We start from the raw sequence: 17,894 nt of genomic DNA on the forward strand, positions 1-17,894 counted from the left end.
GAGGTGGGTTTTGGTTCTCTGTTTTAGCCATGCTCTGGGCAATCCAGACACATTGCTGCTCACGGTTTTCTTGTGCCAGCACAGAAGGCTCCTGGCCATGGGGTTACCTCCGGCTCCTGAGCACTTCCAAGTGCTGGATCAGCAGGGCTGCAGCGTGGCAGATCCAGGCTGCCAGGTCCCAGGTGTGAGCCCCACGTTTGGGACCAGCACTTTCCACTCTAGTGCAAGGGACATCAAGCAGCATGAGGAGCATCGCAGCAAGACCTTCAGCTCAGAGGCAGCAGGACCACGCTGAAGGCAGCAAACCTGAAGGTGATGAAGGCTCTGCCTTCCCTACCTGCTCTCACAGCATCTCATTTACAGATGAGCAACAACAGGCAAGTGAGGAACATGAACCCTACTTTGTGCCTTGACTTCTAGTCTTCAAAGATGCAGTGCAGCCTGCTCAAGGTCACCTATAGGACACCAGGAATCTAAGAGTCCAACTTTCCAGCATCCTCTCTTAACCTCCACTTGTCCCTTTTCCACCCTTCCCTCTTCCTCTCCTTCAATCTGAAGAACAAACATCTGGAATTCCAGTTTAACCTGATCCCCTCCTTCCTGCGGAGCCAAGCCTCGGAACAGGAACACTGGCTCCCACCCCTGCTCTGATATTAGTGCCTGCTCTCCGAGCACAGCACTGCCCACAGCAAGTACAGCACGTACAACTTTTATTTAGTTTTCTGGCATGTGCCTTAGCCATAAAAGATGCGATAAATAACACCTAAACATCCATCATGTACCATATAACCCACCTCCCATAACTAGGAAGCCTCAATTCATATTCAGAGAGATAATTAGACGTGTAAAATGAGATAAAGACCTCGTTCCTCCCCTGGCCAACTCACCCCACAGAACCAGAGGAAACCAACAATTTTACATAAAAATTAATGACTCGGAGTCCATCTCCTGCTCTCCTGCTGCAGAGGTGTGATCCGTCACAGCAGGCCAAACCAACTGTGTTTCCCCCCAGAGGAAAGTGGGGCCAAGACCCCGACTTCCAGAGCAATCCTCCCCCACAGCCTGTGCGGGGGCCGCAGGAGGAGACACAGCCCCTAGCCACCAGCCACCCTCCAGCTTTATAGGCCCTGCCTAGGCTGTCCCCGTTCCTCACCCTGAGCCATCCTGGAGATGTGCCAGGGACATCAGCCAGCCCTTGACTCCGCAAGGCCAGGGAGATTAATCCCGTCTCTGCTGCGCCCAGCCGAGATCAGCAGCTCAGAGAGTGGCTGCCAGCTCCCAGCACCAAAAGGCACCTGGCGATGTCCCCCAGGAGCTGGTGGGATCAAGGAGGGGTTTGCTGTGGCCATGAGCATCCCCGCTCAGCTGGGGTCAGTGTCCTGCCACGCAGAGCAGCCCTCGAGGACAGAGCTCCACAGGTCCTGGGGTCTGCAGAGCATCTTTGAAATACCAACGCAGACCTCTCCTAGCATCCATCACCACCTTCCCCGCGGGACCCAGAGCCCCCAGGGACAGTTTCAGCCATGCAGGGAGATGCCATCCGCCCACGCACAGAAGGCTAATGGCTCCAGACCACTTACTATGCCACTCACTCCAAACACGTTTAGCTAAAATAAATGTCGACAGGCAAACTCCAAACACATCCAAGAGTAAAGAGGCCCTGCACTGAATCCACAAGCAAGGCGTCAGGACTTGTCACTTCCCCAGGGACAGAAATGCAGCCAGGATCCAGGCCTGCAGAGACGCAAAGAGCAGGAAAAGCCAACACTTGCTAAATTTGATCCCCCCCTCCTCATGGCAGCCTTCATCCCTTCCCCACTGCAGCCAGGAACCTCCAGCAGCTCTCCAGACCAGCTCCAGGGCTGCATCCAACACCTTCAGCTCAGGCTGAGCCCAAAGGAGAACCTTCTCCCCATGCTCAGAGCACCTTTCTGTGGAGATGTGGTGAGCTCCGGGACAGCACACGGTCCTCTCAGCCCTGCAGAATATAAAGGACCCCCAGAGGAGTGCTTTGTCATGCAAAGCCACAAGCCCTGGACCGATGCCAGGGTGCAGCACTCCCACCGCAGGGACCTGGCTGCTGTGGGGGCAGGGGAGGGGGGCAGCTGAGATTTTTATAAACGATGCAATTTACAGCTTTCCTCTTGCCCCAGCACGTGCAGTGGCTGATGCACCCCAGAAGCAAGCAGGCAGGGCACCAGGGAAGTAAATAAACCAGAGGAGCTTAAAAATTACTGGAGCAGAAGTGACTTCCTTGCAATCTCAGGAACATCCTTACTTGGTAGGAAGCCAAATCCCACCCAGAGGAGATTCACTGCAGAGCCCTCGCCTCCCTCAGGACAAGCCCGAGGGAGCCAACCTGGCCGTGGTGGAATGGCTCAGAAATACAACTCTGGAAACATCCTTTGGGGTGTCTGGCCAGAAGGCACCCCAGCCCCTGGCACCAAGCAAATAAACGTGGTGTCTTGGGGTGTAACCCAAAGCATTAAATCAAGGGGGAACAGGCTCCCCAAAGGGCTTGGCACAGGTAGATGGGATGTAGAGAGGGTGCAGCAGATGCTCAGCTGCGCAGGGCAGAGGGCTCAGAGCCTGCACCGTGACCAAGAGTGCAGTGTGAAGGTGTAATCCCACTGAGGACCAAGAGGCAGGACCAGCCCCAGCTCCCAGCTACTTGCTGCCCCAGCACCTTCCAGATGCACACATGTGTTTTGAGCACTTCGTTATCAAGGAAAAAAAATAAATTAAAAAAAAAAAAAATCAGACTGCCTGCAAGTGTTCTGGCTGCATGTTAAACAACGTATTTTTCTCTGCTTCCAGCACACAGATTAAACCATTTCTCTTCACAATAATCACTTCTGCATTCAGCCAGCTTTGTGCTAGAGTCAGGGCTTGACCCCAAGTTTCTGTCTGCGCAGCCAAATCGTCTCTAATCTGGACTTGGTGCTACACAGAGAAATAAGGAGAGCAAGGGAGGAGTGATGTTCTGATGAAAGGATGCACATTTCCTTGCGTGTCTCTCACTCCAGGCTCTTCATGCTCCCCAGACAGCCCAGAAGCGAGCTCTGGGCTGCAACACCCGCTCCGTGCAACCCGCAGAGCCGTCTGGCAAGAGGCAAGGTGTGCTGGATTTGGGCTCGTGCCCGTGTGCGGCAGACGGCTGTTCGGCAGACCCCAGGGAGCTCAGGAAGGGAGCCCAAAACACAGCTAATTTTAGCATCTCCTCTTACAAGGTGAAGCTCCTGCAGTTCCCAGGCAGTTGGCTGGGTCCCATTCTACCTTCTTCTGCAGCTCCAGGTCTCTTCCCTTGGTACTAGACCCTGCTCAACTTGGTCATTTCAGAGTGATTTTCTCTGGGGTACCCAGGCAGATGCAGAGCCTCGGGTGCCAGCAGAGAGCATCTGCAAGCTCTTAGGCCACAGCTTCTTCTTGAGGTGACAGGACAGCAGTGGGGCTGTAGGGGGTTCTGCAGCTCAGGCCCCATCCTGCAGACAGACTGGTCCTTGGATGCTGAGCAGGGATAGCCCCACCATGGCTCTAGCTGCCTTTCCTGCCAGGGTCACCCGGCATCAGGTCAGACCTGCCTCCCGATGGCCACATTGGATGGCTCTGCGCCCTGCTCTCTGCAAAATGCTCCTCAGCAGCTGCAATAGTTCTCCCGATGCCCCAGCAGCACCAAGCAGATGAGGTTTCTGGAGACAAGCCATTTGAAGCCTGTTCTTGCAGCTGGTCCTGCCATGCCAAGGGAGCCCAGGTAAAACTTCCATTTTGGATGTGTTTCCTCCATGTGCAGGAGCTTGGTGCCAGCCTCAGGTCTGTGCTCTGTGTGTAGAAAACACTGACTTCTCCAGGGCCACAGTGCGTGCTCAGCCTGGCTCTACGGGCTGGGGTTAGCTCCAAGCACCGCCTCTGCCCCTTACAAATCCCAAATTCCAGCCTTACCTTCCTGACCATCTTGCATCTGCCATTTTTAATCCACCAGCTAGCAATAGCAACCCCTTTTCCTTTCTCTTTGCAGAGCTTTACAGTAAGCTTGGATGAGTTCATGGAAGACAGACAATGAAGTTGACTAAACCCTCGGAAACCACCCACAGCTGCAGAAATCCCCAAGCTGAAACTGGCTGCTGTCTGGGAGAGTACTAAGAGGAGCATCACACGTGTGCTGTTCCTCCTTCTCCATAAGCATCTGCTTCATCCCCTGTCAGGACAAGATCCTGGAACAAAGAGACCTTCAGTCCACCCTGACTTCGTGTTACTGTCCCCAGCAGCACGTATGCTGTCACCACCAAAAGGTGCTGCCCCAGCCCCAGCGCAGAGCAAGGGGCAGTTGTGTCGCAAAGCCCTCTCAGCTACTCAGTGAGAGCCTGTGCAGTTCTCTCATTTGTTATTCCCTCTTTGACACTAGGAAATCAAATGACTTTCCCTCCCAATTAGTACTCCTTCATTATGCAAATAATGTCCTTTGATCTGCTCCTGCTGTCAGAGAGCGGATCTGACCGTATTTGTTTTATTCCTCTTTATGCCCCAGGAAGGTACCCACCTCTGGGAGCTGGGACTATGCTTTTGGCAGGGAACGGGGAGCTGTGGCGATGGCTGCCATGAGTGAGAAGAAAAACCACCCACTTAGGCAGCCCCAAGCACAAACCCCAGCGAGGTCTGGGAAGGCAAGAGGGTGAGAGGAGGAAGAAGAGGGTCATCCTTCACTTTTCAGGCTGAGCCACAGAGCAAAGGCTGTCAAGAGCAGCAGAGACAGGGAATGAACAGGTCCCTACAAACAGGCTCCAAGCTGGAGAACATCCCTGCCCCCTGGGGTGGGCCCATCCCAGCCCTTTCCCCAGCAGAGAGCACAGCTGAACTGGTGATCCAGGAAAACATGTGCACCCAAATGGAGCTGAGACCAGGCATGTTCCCCAGCAGGTCCCCAGGCTGACCTTGATCTGGATGTATTAACCCCAGGCTGCCCAGCCTTCCTACCCCTGCTTGGCCAGGACAGAATGTCACCTCCATCCCCATTCAGGAAGGCAGCAAGACAGGCTCCCCATTCACTCATACAAGAATACCCCTCAGGCCTAGGGAAGATTATCTGTCCAGCTCAGACACATCACTACCAATACCAGCCACAAAACCAAACAGGGTCTGGTAGGGTATTTCCCACAAGAAAGTCCTGAACTTTACCTCCCAGGCCCAGACAGCATCTCATGTCCTGCATCCTCAGCCGTTCCTATAGCAGCTGGAGATGAACTTCACACGCCAGGCCCATGACCAGCCCCATCTCCCTCTGTGTCCATACTAGGGGCACACTGGAGGAACAGGGCAGCTGCTGAACCACAGAGGGTGGAGGAGAAAGCTGTTTCTCAGGCTGGCTTGTTTATGCTTTCACAGGACGTGTCCATCCTGTCCTTTGTGCTACCTGTTCCTGGCCAAAGCACTGGGAAGCTGAGGGAGAACCAGGAGGGAGCTGGGGACTTGCAGCGGCAGCTGGGCCATCTCCAGGGCTCCACTGCTACAGAGGAGCCCTTATGCTCCCCAGCATGGCCAGGCTACTGAAAGCTCCAAGATTGTCACAGGCAGAGGGACATCAGCTGGGTAAACAGAACAGGCTCTTTGCTCCAGCTCCCCTCTCTGTGCATGCAGCTTGGAAGCACAGCCCACGCCGTTCACAGCACTCCTCTTTACTTTTAACTTCTGAGTATTTTAATTTGCAGGAATCGCCTCCTTTCATGTTGTGAAACCGTGTTTCTTTCTCCCTCTGATCTCCAATTTCGCATAGAAACTGTCTCCTTTGATATGCCTTGTTCACATCAGTCTGATCAGGCAGCTCCATAATTGTTAGTGATTTTCAAAGAATTGGGATCCTTGTCTAATACTCAGAGTTGAGAATTCCTTCCTTTTTAAATGTTGTTCAAGCAAAATAGATTAATTTAATTTCTTTCTTCCCTTTGGGAACAGGATGCCTCCTGCTTTGCTGCCCACATGCTGCCTTTCATTTCTCCTGGAGCACATGGCTGTAGTTCAAGGGGTCACTCTCTGACTCAGGAAAGGATTTGTGCAGGTAAATGGAAGAGGAAGGAGAGCCCAGGATGACTCAGGAGAGCTTGTTCTCCATCCATCAACAGAAATCCAGGCAGCAGCAGCTCCTCTGGTGCAGGCAATTCCTGCACATCTGTACCTGCTGGAGGCCATGCACTGGTCTCACAATATGCTGCACATTAACCACGCAGAGAGCGAGCTGTGTCCTGAGGCAGCACAGAACCGAGCACTCGGTTCCTGGATACCTTTTCAGCCAGACCTTCCTGCACACGCAGGACCCGGTGGTTCCCCGACCTGCTGAGCACCTTGCGTGGCTCAGCCCTGGACCCCCAGGTCCTCTCCCTCGCGGAGCTCACTGCCTTCCTGGCACTGTCACTCTCCCCGTTGCTGACTCATCCTTTGCTGACAGCGTTGGGGACCTGCCTTATCTTTGATGTCAGTCAGTCTTTTGCAGGCTGGCTTCTACCTGGATGCAGCCTTTGGAGAGCAGTGATTTATCATTCCCTGCCCGCAGCACACGCCAGCACGTGCAGTCTGCTACACGCTCTGGGCTAGTCAATGGGGGATAACTGATAGCCCGACGTGGACGAGGGACTGGTGTGACATTCTGGGCACTGCAGCAAGCCAGCTGCTCTGCCTAGACTCGAGCTGTGCTCAGCAGCACGGGAACCCACCGTCAGGCCAGCACAGGGGGCAAGGGCAGCTCATGCATCACCTCCCTCCACCCCTCCCGATGCTCAGGGGAGCACAAAGCTCTCTGTCCCCCTCCACCATCCCCAGGGGATGGACTCACATGGCCTCATGGCACACGTCCCACAGCGAGGCTGATTGCCAATGGACTTAGAGATGCCTGGTGGGAAGGGGATGGGCAGGCTGACAGTAACATGGGGAAGTCACACTCCTGTCACTGGGGACATGAATTCCTTAATCTCAGCCAAAATCTGGTCGCTCGGAGCAAGGTCAGAAGTCAGCGGAGGGGCTCAGCAGCGCTGCATGGGGGTGCACAAGGGGATGGCCGGGCAGCCGCAGGGCTCTGGAGAGCAGCAGCACACAGAGGATGGCCTGAGGAGGGGCTGGGGGACAGGCAGGCAGAGAGGGAGGAACCCCACTCAGGTTAATCTGAACCACAGGCAGCTATGAGCCCCTTGGCGTGCAAGGGCTCAGTCTGTCCCCCCCGGTCCCCCACAGTATTTGGGAGAGAGGGGGCTGATCGAAACCAGGGTCAATGCAGAGCAGGCAGCTGGCACCGCCACGACCTGTCTCCAGGGCACAGCTTAGGGCTGAGACTGAGCGCTCAGCCACGGGCTGGCAATCAGCTCAGAGGATTTATTCACTTGTTTTCCTTAAGCCACCTTATTTATTTTTCCCTTTTGGCTCCCTAGCTCTGGTCTCAGCTGGAATCCCTGGGATTTGCAGGCGGTTTTGCAGGGTACAGCGGGCTCAAGGTTTAGATGGGAGAGAGGCACGGGTTTCCCAACCCACCTCCTCCCACCCAGGAGACCTACCGATGGGGGACAGCTCGGCCACGCTGCCGATGTAGGGCCCCTCCAAGAAGCGTGGCTCACTGTCATTGATGTCCTGCACCTTGATGATGAACTCTGACTCAGGCTCCAGGAGCTGGTCCGTCTGCCGGTCACGGGCCTGAGCCCGCAGGGTGTAGAAGGTCTTCTGCTCCCGGTCCAGGCGCTCGGTGGCGTGGATGTCACCTGTGATCTCATCGATGAGGAAGATAGTCCCTGCGCCCTCCCCGGAGATAGTGTACTTGATGGAGCCGTCCCCCTCATCCGAGTCCGAGTGGATCTGCCAGGGAAAGAGGGAGAGGGTGGGAGCAGGCTGGGGTCATGCCTGTGCCCCCACAGCCCAGACCGCATGGGTATGGAGCCCCCGGTCCCCGGCTGATGCCCATCTGTTCCCTCTGCTGCTGCTGGACCAGAGGGCAGCACAGAACACCACCAAACGATACCTGTGCATGCAGGAAGGCCCAATAAACTGGAGCTTCAGTCCTCTCTCTGCCACCATATGCTTGGCAGATCACAAATCCTGCCAGTACCCACCCACACCACAAACCAAGGGCCAAACCTCCAGCCCTATGAGGTTAGGAGATGCTGGAAAAGGGAAGGAAAATTCACCAGCATTCCAAAAAAAGAGAGGCTTCCCTGTGGGCAAGGACCCAGAACCCTGGCAGTGTGCCCAAGCTGCCCAGCAGACCCGGGTGTAAAGGCAGCTCACCAGCATCTGTCCCCATCCACCCAAAGCCCACCCTCACCTGGCAGCTCCGCTCCAGCCACAGCCACCCTCTGTTTTCTGGACAGTCAGTGCTGACAAGTCTCCCTGGCTGAGAACTCACACACTCGCTGCACAATCTCTATTGCCTTTACGTGGCAAGTAGCAGGAGTGTGTGTGTGTGTGTGTGTGTGTGTGTGTGTGTGTGTGTGTGTGTGTGTGTGTCAGCCCTTCACATCATCATGCACAGAACCCCCACCTGAGAAAAACCCACAGGAAAATGTGGCAAATCCAGCTGTGTTCAGGATGAAATACAGACCCTGGGGAAGACGCTTTTGTAGCCAATCCCCGCTTCATTTTCTAATTAAGACAACGTTTGAAATTAGGAAAAGAAAGGGTAAACAGCAGCTCCCCATGGACCAGGAGCTGACTGGAATCCAGGCCAGACGTCCAGAGATAATTTTATTGGTGGCATTAAACTGAGTTATGAGGTTTTTACAATCCAGCCACTTATGAGAAATCTATTAACAGTAACTGGACAGGCAGAATGCATCTTGACAGAGAACAGCATGGGCATTAATTGGGACAATCCATAACGGGACAGGCCCCCAGAAAGGTTTCATCAGCTGCTTTCATTTGCTTCCCACAATTTCTGCTTAGAATCAACAGAGTCATATCCTCCCCCCCCCCCCAAAAAAAAAAAAGAAAGAAAGAAAAAAGCCGTCCATTAATCGGCTAATGAAATATGAAAATGTTTATGGGCCATTCAATCTTCCAAACTGCAGTTCTATAATCCACCTTTCAGACACACAGCTCTACCAGCAAGAATTTATACCAGAGCTGCCTCTTTTTTATGACGCCTTCATTATATTTGTCTTGTTAGATACAGTTTATATATTTATTCCAGGAGTGAGGGGCCCACGCATTAGACAATTCAATGCATTTTACACAACATTCACATATTACTGCCCATGTTGAAACATCTCCCAAGGCTTGCCTGGGAAGGAGACCTTTGCTTAGCTGGGAAACAGGGCTGTGAGCCCAGCAGTATGCTGGGACCACTGTGGCCACTTAGCCACAGACCTGCAGCATCTCTCAGCAAGTGCCTGCAGGGATGGTCTGCCCCTCTCTGCAGGAGCATCCTGCCCTGGTGATCCTGCTCTGCCCCTCCCCAGTGGCTGTGGGAGACCTTGTTGTCCCCTCCACTTTATCATCCTCTCCCTAATGTTCGCTACTACTCCTCTAGAGACCAAGCTTTTCAGAAAGAAAAAGGTGCGCTTGGTCTGTACAGTGCAGGTAACAGAAATCTGAAATTTTCTGCTGAACACCAGGCTCATGATTAATAATTAGGCCAGAGATAAACCACCCAGCACCTCTTCCCAGAACCACACTGAGCTCTCAGCACATCCTCTTTACATATTTGCTCACTGCTGACTGCTCGGAGTAGGCACCAGCATCCCTATAAACTGGAACGCTAAGGAAGAAAAATGGAGCCTGGGCTCAAGGGGCTGTAGTGATTGATTTACAAGGGAAGATTAAAAGAGCTAAATCTGTGCTGCTTGACTAAACAACAACTAATGGGGGAGGGCCGGATAACAGAGTACAGACATCTGAGGGGAGATGCCACAGGCCCAGACTGCATCCCAGGGATGCTTTCTCCTGCCTAGTCTCTCCAGTACAGTAGGCAGGCTCAGGGAGCACCATGCCTTGGGTACCGCCACCGGGCACGGCAGGCAAGCATGGGCAGCCCTGGCATGGCACAGACCCGCACCAACCTGGGGACCCCCACTGTACCTTCCCCCAAACTCCCTCCAGCTCAGCTCTGCACCCCAGGAACAGAGGGAATCCCCTGCTCAGATCCTCCAGCCAAGGGTAAGAGCATCCACAGCAGCTATTCAGGAGGTGGACAAAAGGCTCATCAGTTTATTAAACAGGAAAATAGTTTCCTTGTCCTAAAAGGCTACAATCAGGATTTTTACGAAGCCGGTAATTACTAACTAATAATTAAATCAAAATTAAATGTGCACATTCCTTATTAAAAGCAATTAAACAGAAAGCAAAAATACACAAATAAAAGATGACTCTGGGGCTGGAAAAGAAAGAAAATCAAATAAAAACTAGCCCGTAATAAAGGCGCACTCTGTTTGCTCCAACTCATAAAGCCTGAGTTCATCAATTTTCTTTAAATATTAGCAACTTAATTAAATCTGCTTTTTTTCCCTTTAATCCTCTCCTCTATCTAAAATAGATCTGTCCACATGCAGAAGTTTGTAACTAGTGCTGACCCCATAATTCTATTTAAAAAACCCAAAGAAATCCACATCAAACTGACAGCAGCCTCAGGGGAAATTACAGTTCAGAAGAAGGATTAGCCAGAGAACCCAGATTTTATGGAAATGGTATCGGCCCTTGGAAAAGCACACGTAGGTGTGCAAGAGGTGCCCAGGGAGGGCAAGCCCTAGCTATACTGCATGGAGCCGTGGGTCCCCCCATGCAGGAAGGCTCCCAGACCCACAGGCTGGGCCCGGGGAGGGCTGGCGCCACTGCCTTGGGAAGCTGGGGGCCACCCCACCCTGGCTGCCCCAGGTGGACCCCCCAGTTTCCCCCAATCCCAGGGAAAAGCCCAGCCCCGGGTTGCCTTCAGCTCTTGGGAGCAATATTCACAGGGAATGGCTTTCAGCGCAGGCCAGCTGTTTCTTCAGAGCGGGGTGGGCGATGCGGTGAGTGAAGTGGAAAGGGGCTGTAAAATGGGTTAGTTGTAGGTTCCCGGGTTCGTTTTGGAGATGAGGCGGTTGCTAGGCTACCTCCGGAGTTTGACAGGGCCTGATGCTTCGAGTCGCTTCCCAGGGGAGCTGTGAATTAGCTGTAACTGCACCGAGCGTCGTGGCAGAGGAGTGCGCCTTTCGAGTGTCTGCCGAAATGGACACAAATCACCACTGAAACCCCAGCTGGCCCCTAGCCAAGGAGCCCATTTTCAGGCCTCCTGCAGACTCACGACCAGGCGGGCTGAGGCCATCAGACAGCCCCGCTGCATGAGCTCTTGTGCACTTTCCCTTGGGGAGAGCCCATGCCCCCCCCCAGGGGCAGCTCTGGCTTGCAGCACGCTCCTCTGACTGGTCCCAACAGCTGGCACTGCCTTCATTAACATAGCACATCCTCCCAACAAATAGGAGCCACAGGGCAGCTTCTCCACAGCTCCCAGAGAAGGGCAAAGCCCAGCAACCCCAAGGCAAAATGCTCCTTCAGCCTCAGGACACCAGGAGTGGAGGGAGCAGAGGTTCATGTCCAGCATCCCCACGGCCCAGGAGGTCACGCACCAGAGAAGCGGCAAGTTCCTAAGGACAGACCCAGTCCTGCCTAGCAAGCTCCAGGTTTGCTGGCACTCCGCTCCGTAGGGCGTGCAAGAGCCAGGACAACAAAAATAGCCACCCCCTTGCAGAGAAGGGAGACTGCCAGAGGGAGATCAGGGCTTTTCCAGCACGGAGAGACCAGCATGCTCCAGTGATGGTTATCACACCTTCTCACAGCAGAGCAGGATGTGCTGGTTACAAGCCTGAAACCTCCCAGTTCCTCCCTGGAAGTTCATGGATGCCACTGCCTGTGCACAACCCAGGGAGGGTCTGGCCCTGGGAGCAGCACAGTAACATGGTGCAGCTCCCCACCAGCATCCAGGGGTGCCCACTGTACAGACATAGCTCCCGGCAACCTCCAGGAGAGCTCCATCACCGGTGCTGGCCCTCGGGGTCCCTCTAAGCCCTGCACACCCACACTAAGCATCTTCCACACCACGCTGTGCAGGCCAGTCTGAGATACATAAATCCTGAAACAACCTCACTCTGGGCACAAACAAGAGCAGGATTGCCACACCACAATGAGAGTGGGACATCTCCTCCGCCAGCCACAGTTTTCTGAGATAATTAGCTAGGAAACAGCTGCTGTAGCCTGCAGGTCCAGGAGGTCCTTCCAGGACCAGGAGGGGCCACGAAACAAAACCCAGCACATGATCCCCATGCTGAAAGGGCTACAGGACCAGGGATGGACCATCTTCAGGAAGCCAGGGTTGCACCTGCAGCAGCAACCGCTGGGGCAGGCGGGCCCTTGGTGCTACAGCAGCACTTCAGCTCCCAAGATAGAACAGGGACCAGCATGAGCAGATGACCGTCCTGCCTGGTCTACATATCTGCTCCAGCCCAGCAGGTCCACCCCCAGAGATGGGGCTGAGCCTTCTCCACTGCCCCCACAACAGCCCCCAGAGCTGCACCCCTTCTTGCACCTACCCCAAACACCACGGGAACCCAGCACACAACTGGAAGACCATAGATGTGAATTTTGGTGTGCTCCTGCCCTAGAGTTTCTGGGAGCACATTAACCTCACCACCACCACCCCCCTGCAGGGACCAGGCTCCTGCCATCCCAGTCCATAGAGCTAACCAGGCCATCCACAAGCAACCTTCACACAGGCCCTCTCCCCCCTTCCAGGCTTGACCATGCCGCCAGCATGCCCTGCTCTGCCACTGGCTTGGTCAGCCCCATGAAGACATAGGGTTACCTTACCTTCCCCACGTACAGTGGCTCTGTGCCTGTGTATTCCTCCACCACAAAGAATTGATTCCAGACCCAGCCACGCTTCACTCGCCCACTGGCCAGCAGCGCAGGGTCCCCCGGTTGCCCGAGGCCAGGGCTCTCCACTGCAGTGTGCATGGCCCAGGCCCCCAGCTCCTGGATGGCGCAGAACAGCAGCAGCATGGTCCACGAGAAGCCCTGCAGACCCTTCGCCATTGCACTCTAGGAGGCTGCATGAGCAGTAGCTTTCGGACGGGCAATTAGCATCCTTTAGGGAAGAGGAGGAGGAGGAGGAAAGTCCACACAAGCAGCGTGGGGCTCACCGGTCAGTGCAGAGCATCCCCATCCCTGCTGCATGCCGTGTCCTGCAGCTGGAGCACTCCTGTCCCAGCAGGCTGGAGTCACATCTGTGACAACAAGCGTCCTGGACCGCCCGCTGCTAGTGCGGGAGCTGTCAGCGCTGGTGCCTCGCAGGCTGCTCCTGGGTCTCCAGAGAAGAGTCTGGCAGCTGGCATTTGTCCCCGGGGACAGAGCTGCAGGGCTCCGTGCTCGGCCGCCGCCGGTCTCGCTGGGGAGCGGGGTCCCACAGAGCCCACCGCCCACCCCACCAGCGGGCAGGGAGCTCCGCAGCCACGTGCGGGGCACGGGCACCCACCACCGTCATTCACGGGAAGCGAAGGGAAGCTTTTCCACACGGTTTCACAGAGAAGTCAACAGGATGAGCTGCTGCTGCCAACGTCTTGCCTGTCCCGCGGTGGCCGTGAACTACTGTGCCAAGGATCCAGCAGTGCAGGCGCCTGTGCCACACGTGCAGTTCACAAGCCCATTTGTAACTCCCATCTTCAGGGGGATGATATCCCAGCACCCGGTGAAGGGTCCTTTGCCCAGCTGATGCCGGTTGCTTCCATCCTCTGCCGGATCACACAGGGAGGCGCAGGGCAGCCGGCAGCATCTCCAGGAGCCTGGAAAAGGCCAAGATGTCAGTGCTGGTGTGACAGTGGAGCTCCGTGTGTGTGTCCCCCTGTGCTGCCCCTGCAGCCTTGGTCAGTATCTTATGTCCCACCCTGCCCTGCCCCAGGTGTCCCACCACAAAGCCCAGCCCCACAGGTCCTGCTGGAGCAGGTACACGGGAAGGGAAGGCAGCAAGCTACAGAGCTCTCATCACAATGGGCATTTGCTCCAGCAGGGACTCCAAAACCAAAAGGTCCCACTGTTGAGGGCCCATCCTCACCACACTGCCCTGGTTGCCAAGGGGGGTGAGATCTACTGCACCATCTCCTCCCACACTGCTGGGGAGACCTGTAGACAGCACCCCCAGGGCCAGACCACACCAGTCCTGCACACACTGACCAGGCGGACACCAGGGGATGCCAGCACCTGACAGTGGGAGGTGCTGGCTGTCCAGGCACTGCTGCTATTTTTCCCACCACCTCACTTCTGCAGCCATGGGCTAGGAGAAAAGCATGTCTTCAAGGACTGGCCACCTGGATGATTTTAAAGCTAACAGTTTAAGAAAGAGCTCTGCAGTAATCTTCAAGCCACTCCTGTGGCCAAGAGTAGACAACATGCAGTGAGCACCTGGGGAGAAGAGGCCTGACCGGGAGACGGGGATGGATATGCAGCATCCATCCGTCCCTGCACCATCACCCTGAGCTTCCACCAGAGCTCTGCGACACCAGCCACAGCCAGAACTACTCAAGAAACATGCATACCTTCACGGGTTTGCAGAATTAATCTCCTGTCATCTGTTACTTTAAATGGGAGGGGGAAAGAGACTGAATGGAAAGGGGGATGATCCCAGACTAGGTAGCCATCTACTCCCCATAGAAGGGGAACTGGACTGTGCCCTGCACAACCCCCTGTGCGACTCTAAACAGCCCTAGCAGTTCAGAGCAGGAGCAGCTCACAAGTATTTCCCTAGCTCCTCCTTGCCCTTGCCGTCCCCCTAGTGTGACAGCACCAACAGGGCAGTTTCCTGAAGCATCCAGTGAGCTGCACTGTCATTTCTGCATTTGCCTGCCTGGACAAACACTGGGAAAGTGGGGCATTAGTGCCAGGCATCGTTCCTCACTGCCTCTTCATCATTCACAAGTAGTGTGCCACGCAACATGTGCAAATCTATTCCCACACAAGGGCTCACACTCACGTTCCATCCCATGCACAGCTAAGAGCACTCACACACACTGGCGCTCTCCTTTGACCATATTTGTGCCTCATTTGGATGTACACAGGTGTTTTCCCCTCCATGTACACATGCTAAACTCCACGTACGCATGCTATACTGCACGCACACATGCACATCAGCTCTCACACGTACAAGCCCTGTGCACCTCATGCTCCAACAAGCACAGGGTCTCCAGTGTATTTTTTTGTTAGCAATCACTGTAGAGAAACACCAACATTCCTTCCCACCCCTATTCCCTGCCGGATCGGTTGTTATTAAGACCTCCCCACACCATGCACAGAAGGTTGCTGGCAATGGCATGACTCCCTCTTGCAGCGAGGCCTCACCACGCAGGAGCCATTCCTGCCACCGCTTCTGAAGGGCCAGCTACTCTTGCCAATCTGGTGAGAACCCCTGTCAAACATCGAAATATTTAACATCGGAGACTATACCTAGGAGAGTGAGATGACCTGGAGATGGGTGATGGACTGAGTCGTTCCTTCCCACCGTTAGAAGTCTCATAGGATAAAATCACCGCAGACTTCATTGATCAAACACAGAAATAAAGGTCCCTGCTCTGGAGCAACGGAGCTGAGGGTGCCCCACCTGAAGCAGACTTCAGAGCAAGACACTCACAAAGACAATAACAGGACACGTACAAACCTGTTTTATCATGGATATATAGAAGATACACATAACAAGATATAGTGTACCACTGCCACAAACAGCATCTCTCCAATTTCTCACATCTGGGAAATTTGTGGCTGTGTTGGAATAAGTTCCCCAGACAGTGAGAGATGTCAATAAACTGAACGGCACAAGCTGTGCCAGAGAAAGAGCTTCAGGCCAGCACTCAGGGCAAGCAGTAAGTGTGGGAAGAACACCCCATGCAGCATCTCTGCCCTCACCACCCTGCAGCACTCTGGCAAGCAATGCCTCCAGAGGTGTCCAAAGCCCGAGTACAAATGGGTTGGTACCCGGTAAATGCAACTGCCAGAAAGAGAACTTAATAGTCCATCTGCGCATCTTCTCAAGGACTACTATGTAAGCAGAGCCTTGGGGAGAGGCAGTCACCAGCTGATGAAGTCTCCCCCTCTGCCCAACCTGACACCCTCCTCTTGCCACCCAGGCTACCCCACGCTGGTTTATAAAGCCCTGCCAGAAGCCTGACAAGGCAGCAATGTCACCGCCAGAGAGCAGTTCTGCAGCCACTGAAAACCTCCTGAACGCGTGGGGAGGCTGAAAGTCAGCTCAATGGTGCAAATGCAGGCACTACGAGGAATGCCAGCATCCAAGGGCCCCGAGCCGACAGGGAGGCAGCACGCTGCCCTGGCTGCCTCCAGCACGCAGTGCTCAGGGCGCACAGCATCAGCACTGGCTCCGTGAGGGCAGTAAGAGCCATCCTCATTCCCCTCCTCGCATCATTTCACACCTGAGTGGCATCTGCAAGCTGCCCATTTCCAGCATGACCTGACTACTGGAGCCAGCCCTGTAGGCACACAGGGACGGCACAGCTACTCATTTGGAAACAGGCACCGGTGCCTTTTCTTTCAGCCTTGCCAAAGCTACAGCGTATAAATGGAAGCGGCCACATGCTAAACAGCATCAATAAACCAGCAAAAGCAACAATTTAAATGCGCGCACTAAAGCAAGGCAGAAGAGGAGGAAGTGAGGGCAAAAGATGCCGCAGTGGGTGAGCGCGGCTCCGGCAGAGCTGTTCCCCGGCTGGTGGACAAGCTGGCCCACAGTTCCCAAGGCAACTTGCTCAGCCCTGTTGCATCCGAGCACGCCACAGAGCAGGGAGAGGAGAGTCCCGCTGAGCCTGCATGGGCTGGGCTGCCGTTGCTGTGGGAACCACAACCTCGTGTTTGGAGCCTCAGCCATTATGCCGCTTTTTACATTTAGCGGATTTCTCCTCTCACGGCTACGTCTGAACTAATGTGGTCTGCTGGCGGCTGCCTCACGTGTCCAAAGTTCAGCCACACTCGGCTGAGCTGTTTGCACGCTCTTCCCACGCGCAGCAATGCAGGTGGTGTAAGACAATTTGCCTCAGTGCAGCTCCAAGACACTGCGAAGCCCATCTGTACGACCTATTGCCAGCTCCAGCCACCTAGAAACCCTGACCCAGAGACATCTGTGGCAAGGCTCATATTGCCACAAACCGGGTTCTTCTTCTCCACCCATAAATTCCCAGTCTGCTTCTCTTCTGGCACAGCGTCAGGCCACAGCTAGGGTCACTGTCACATCTCTTCTTAGTGAGCACACCTTTCTTTCTGGCTGTCACATCACAGACCGCTTCCAGAGGCGGCGGACCCAAAAGCCCCAAGTCCTGCTTGTGCCCTTGCAGCACACAAGCTGCTGCAGGATTCAAAGTACCCCGGGGCTGCAGAGCACCACAGAAAGTCCCACGCACAGGAGCCAGGACCAGCACGACATTTATTTCCCCCCGTTATTGAAGACCTTTCACCAACAGCTGGAAGTGCCACTTCTCTCTGCCACACGTGAGCAGCGGAGCCATAAATAACACCGGTGGGAGCTGCTGCTGGTGCAGGCAGAGCCAGCCGCAGCGCAGCATCCCGAGCAGGCGGCAGGATGCGGATGGCTGCAGGCGCAGGGCACGCGTGCGGCCGCAGGGCAGTGTGCCCAGGCACCGGCAGTGCCAGGGGGGCTTCCGTGCATGCCGTGAAGCACCGGACCCTCACACCACCCCAGGTCCAGGGCGATGTCCTCTCCCCTGCTGCTCTGTCATTCCCGCTTCCCAATTATCAGCGCAACCCACCCCCCCCACACACACAAGAGCTTGTGTAGTTTGTCGGTGTGTATTTGGCACAGCCGTACTGTACATCATGTTGACAGCAGAAATTACATCCTGAGCTTATGTTTTACACTGTGCTCTGTCAGAACTCACCGCAGCCCA

At 54.8% G+C, this 17,894-nt stretch overlaps 1 protein-coding gene across 1 annotated transcript in view; it reads right to left on the minus strand.

The window, feature by feature from the left end:
- The window catches only part of CDH22 (cadherin 22), a 53,319-nt gene extending 40,290 nt beyond the window's left edge, over nucleotides 1–13,029 (minus strand). Inside the window, exons 1-2 of the mRNA XM_074157370.1 lie at nucleotides 12,805–13,029; nucleotides 7,533–7,827 (exon numbers count right to left, since the gene is read on the minus strand). Coding sequence (XP_074013471.1) covers nucleotides 7,533–7,827; nucleotides 12,805–13,029 — 520 coding nt within the window. The remainder of the gene's footprint in view (nucleotides 1–7,532; nucleotides 7,828–12,804) is intronic.
- Nucleotides 13,030–17,894: the final 4,865 nt, after the last annotated feature.

Source organism: Numenius arquata, chromosome 12 (genome assembly GCF_964106895.1).
Source record: "Numenius arquata chromosome 12, bNumArq3.hap1.1, whole genome shotgun sequence".
NCBI lineage: Eukaryota > Metazoa > Chordata > Aves > Charadriiformes > Scolopacidae > Numenius > Numenius arquata.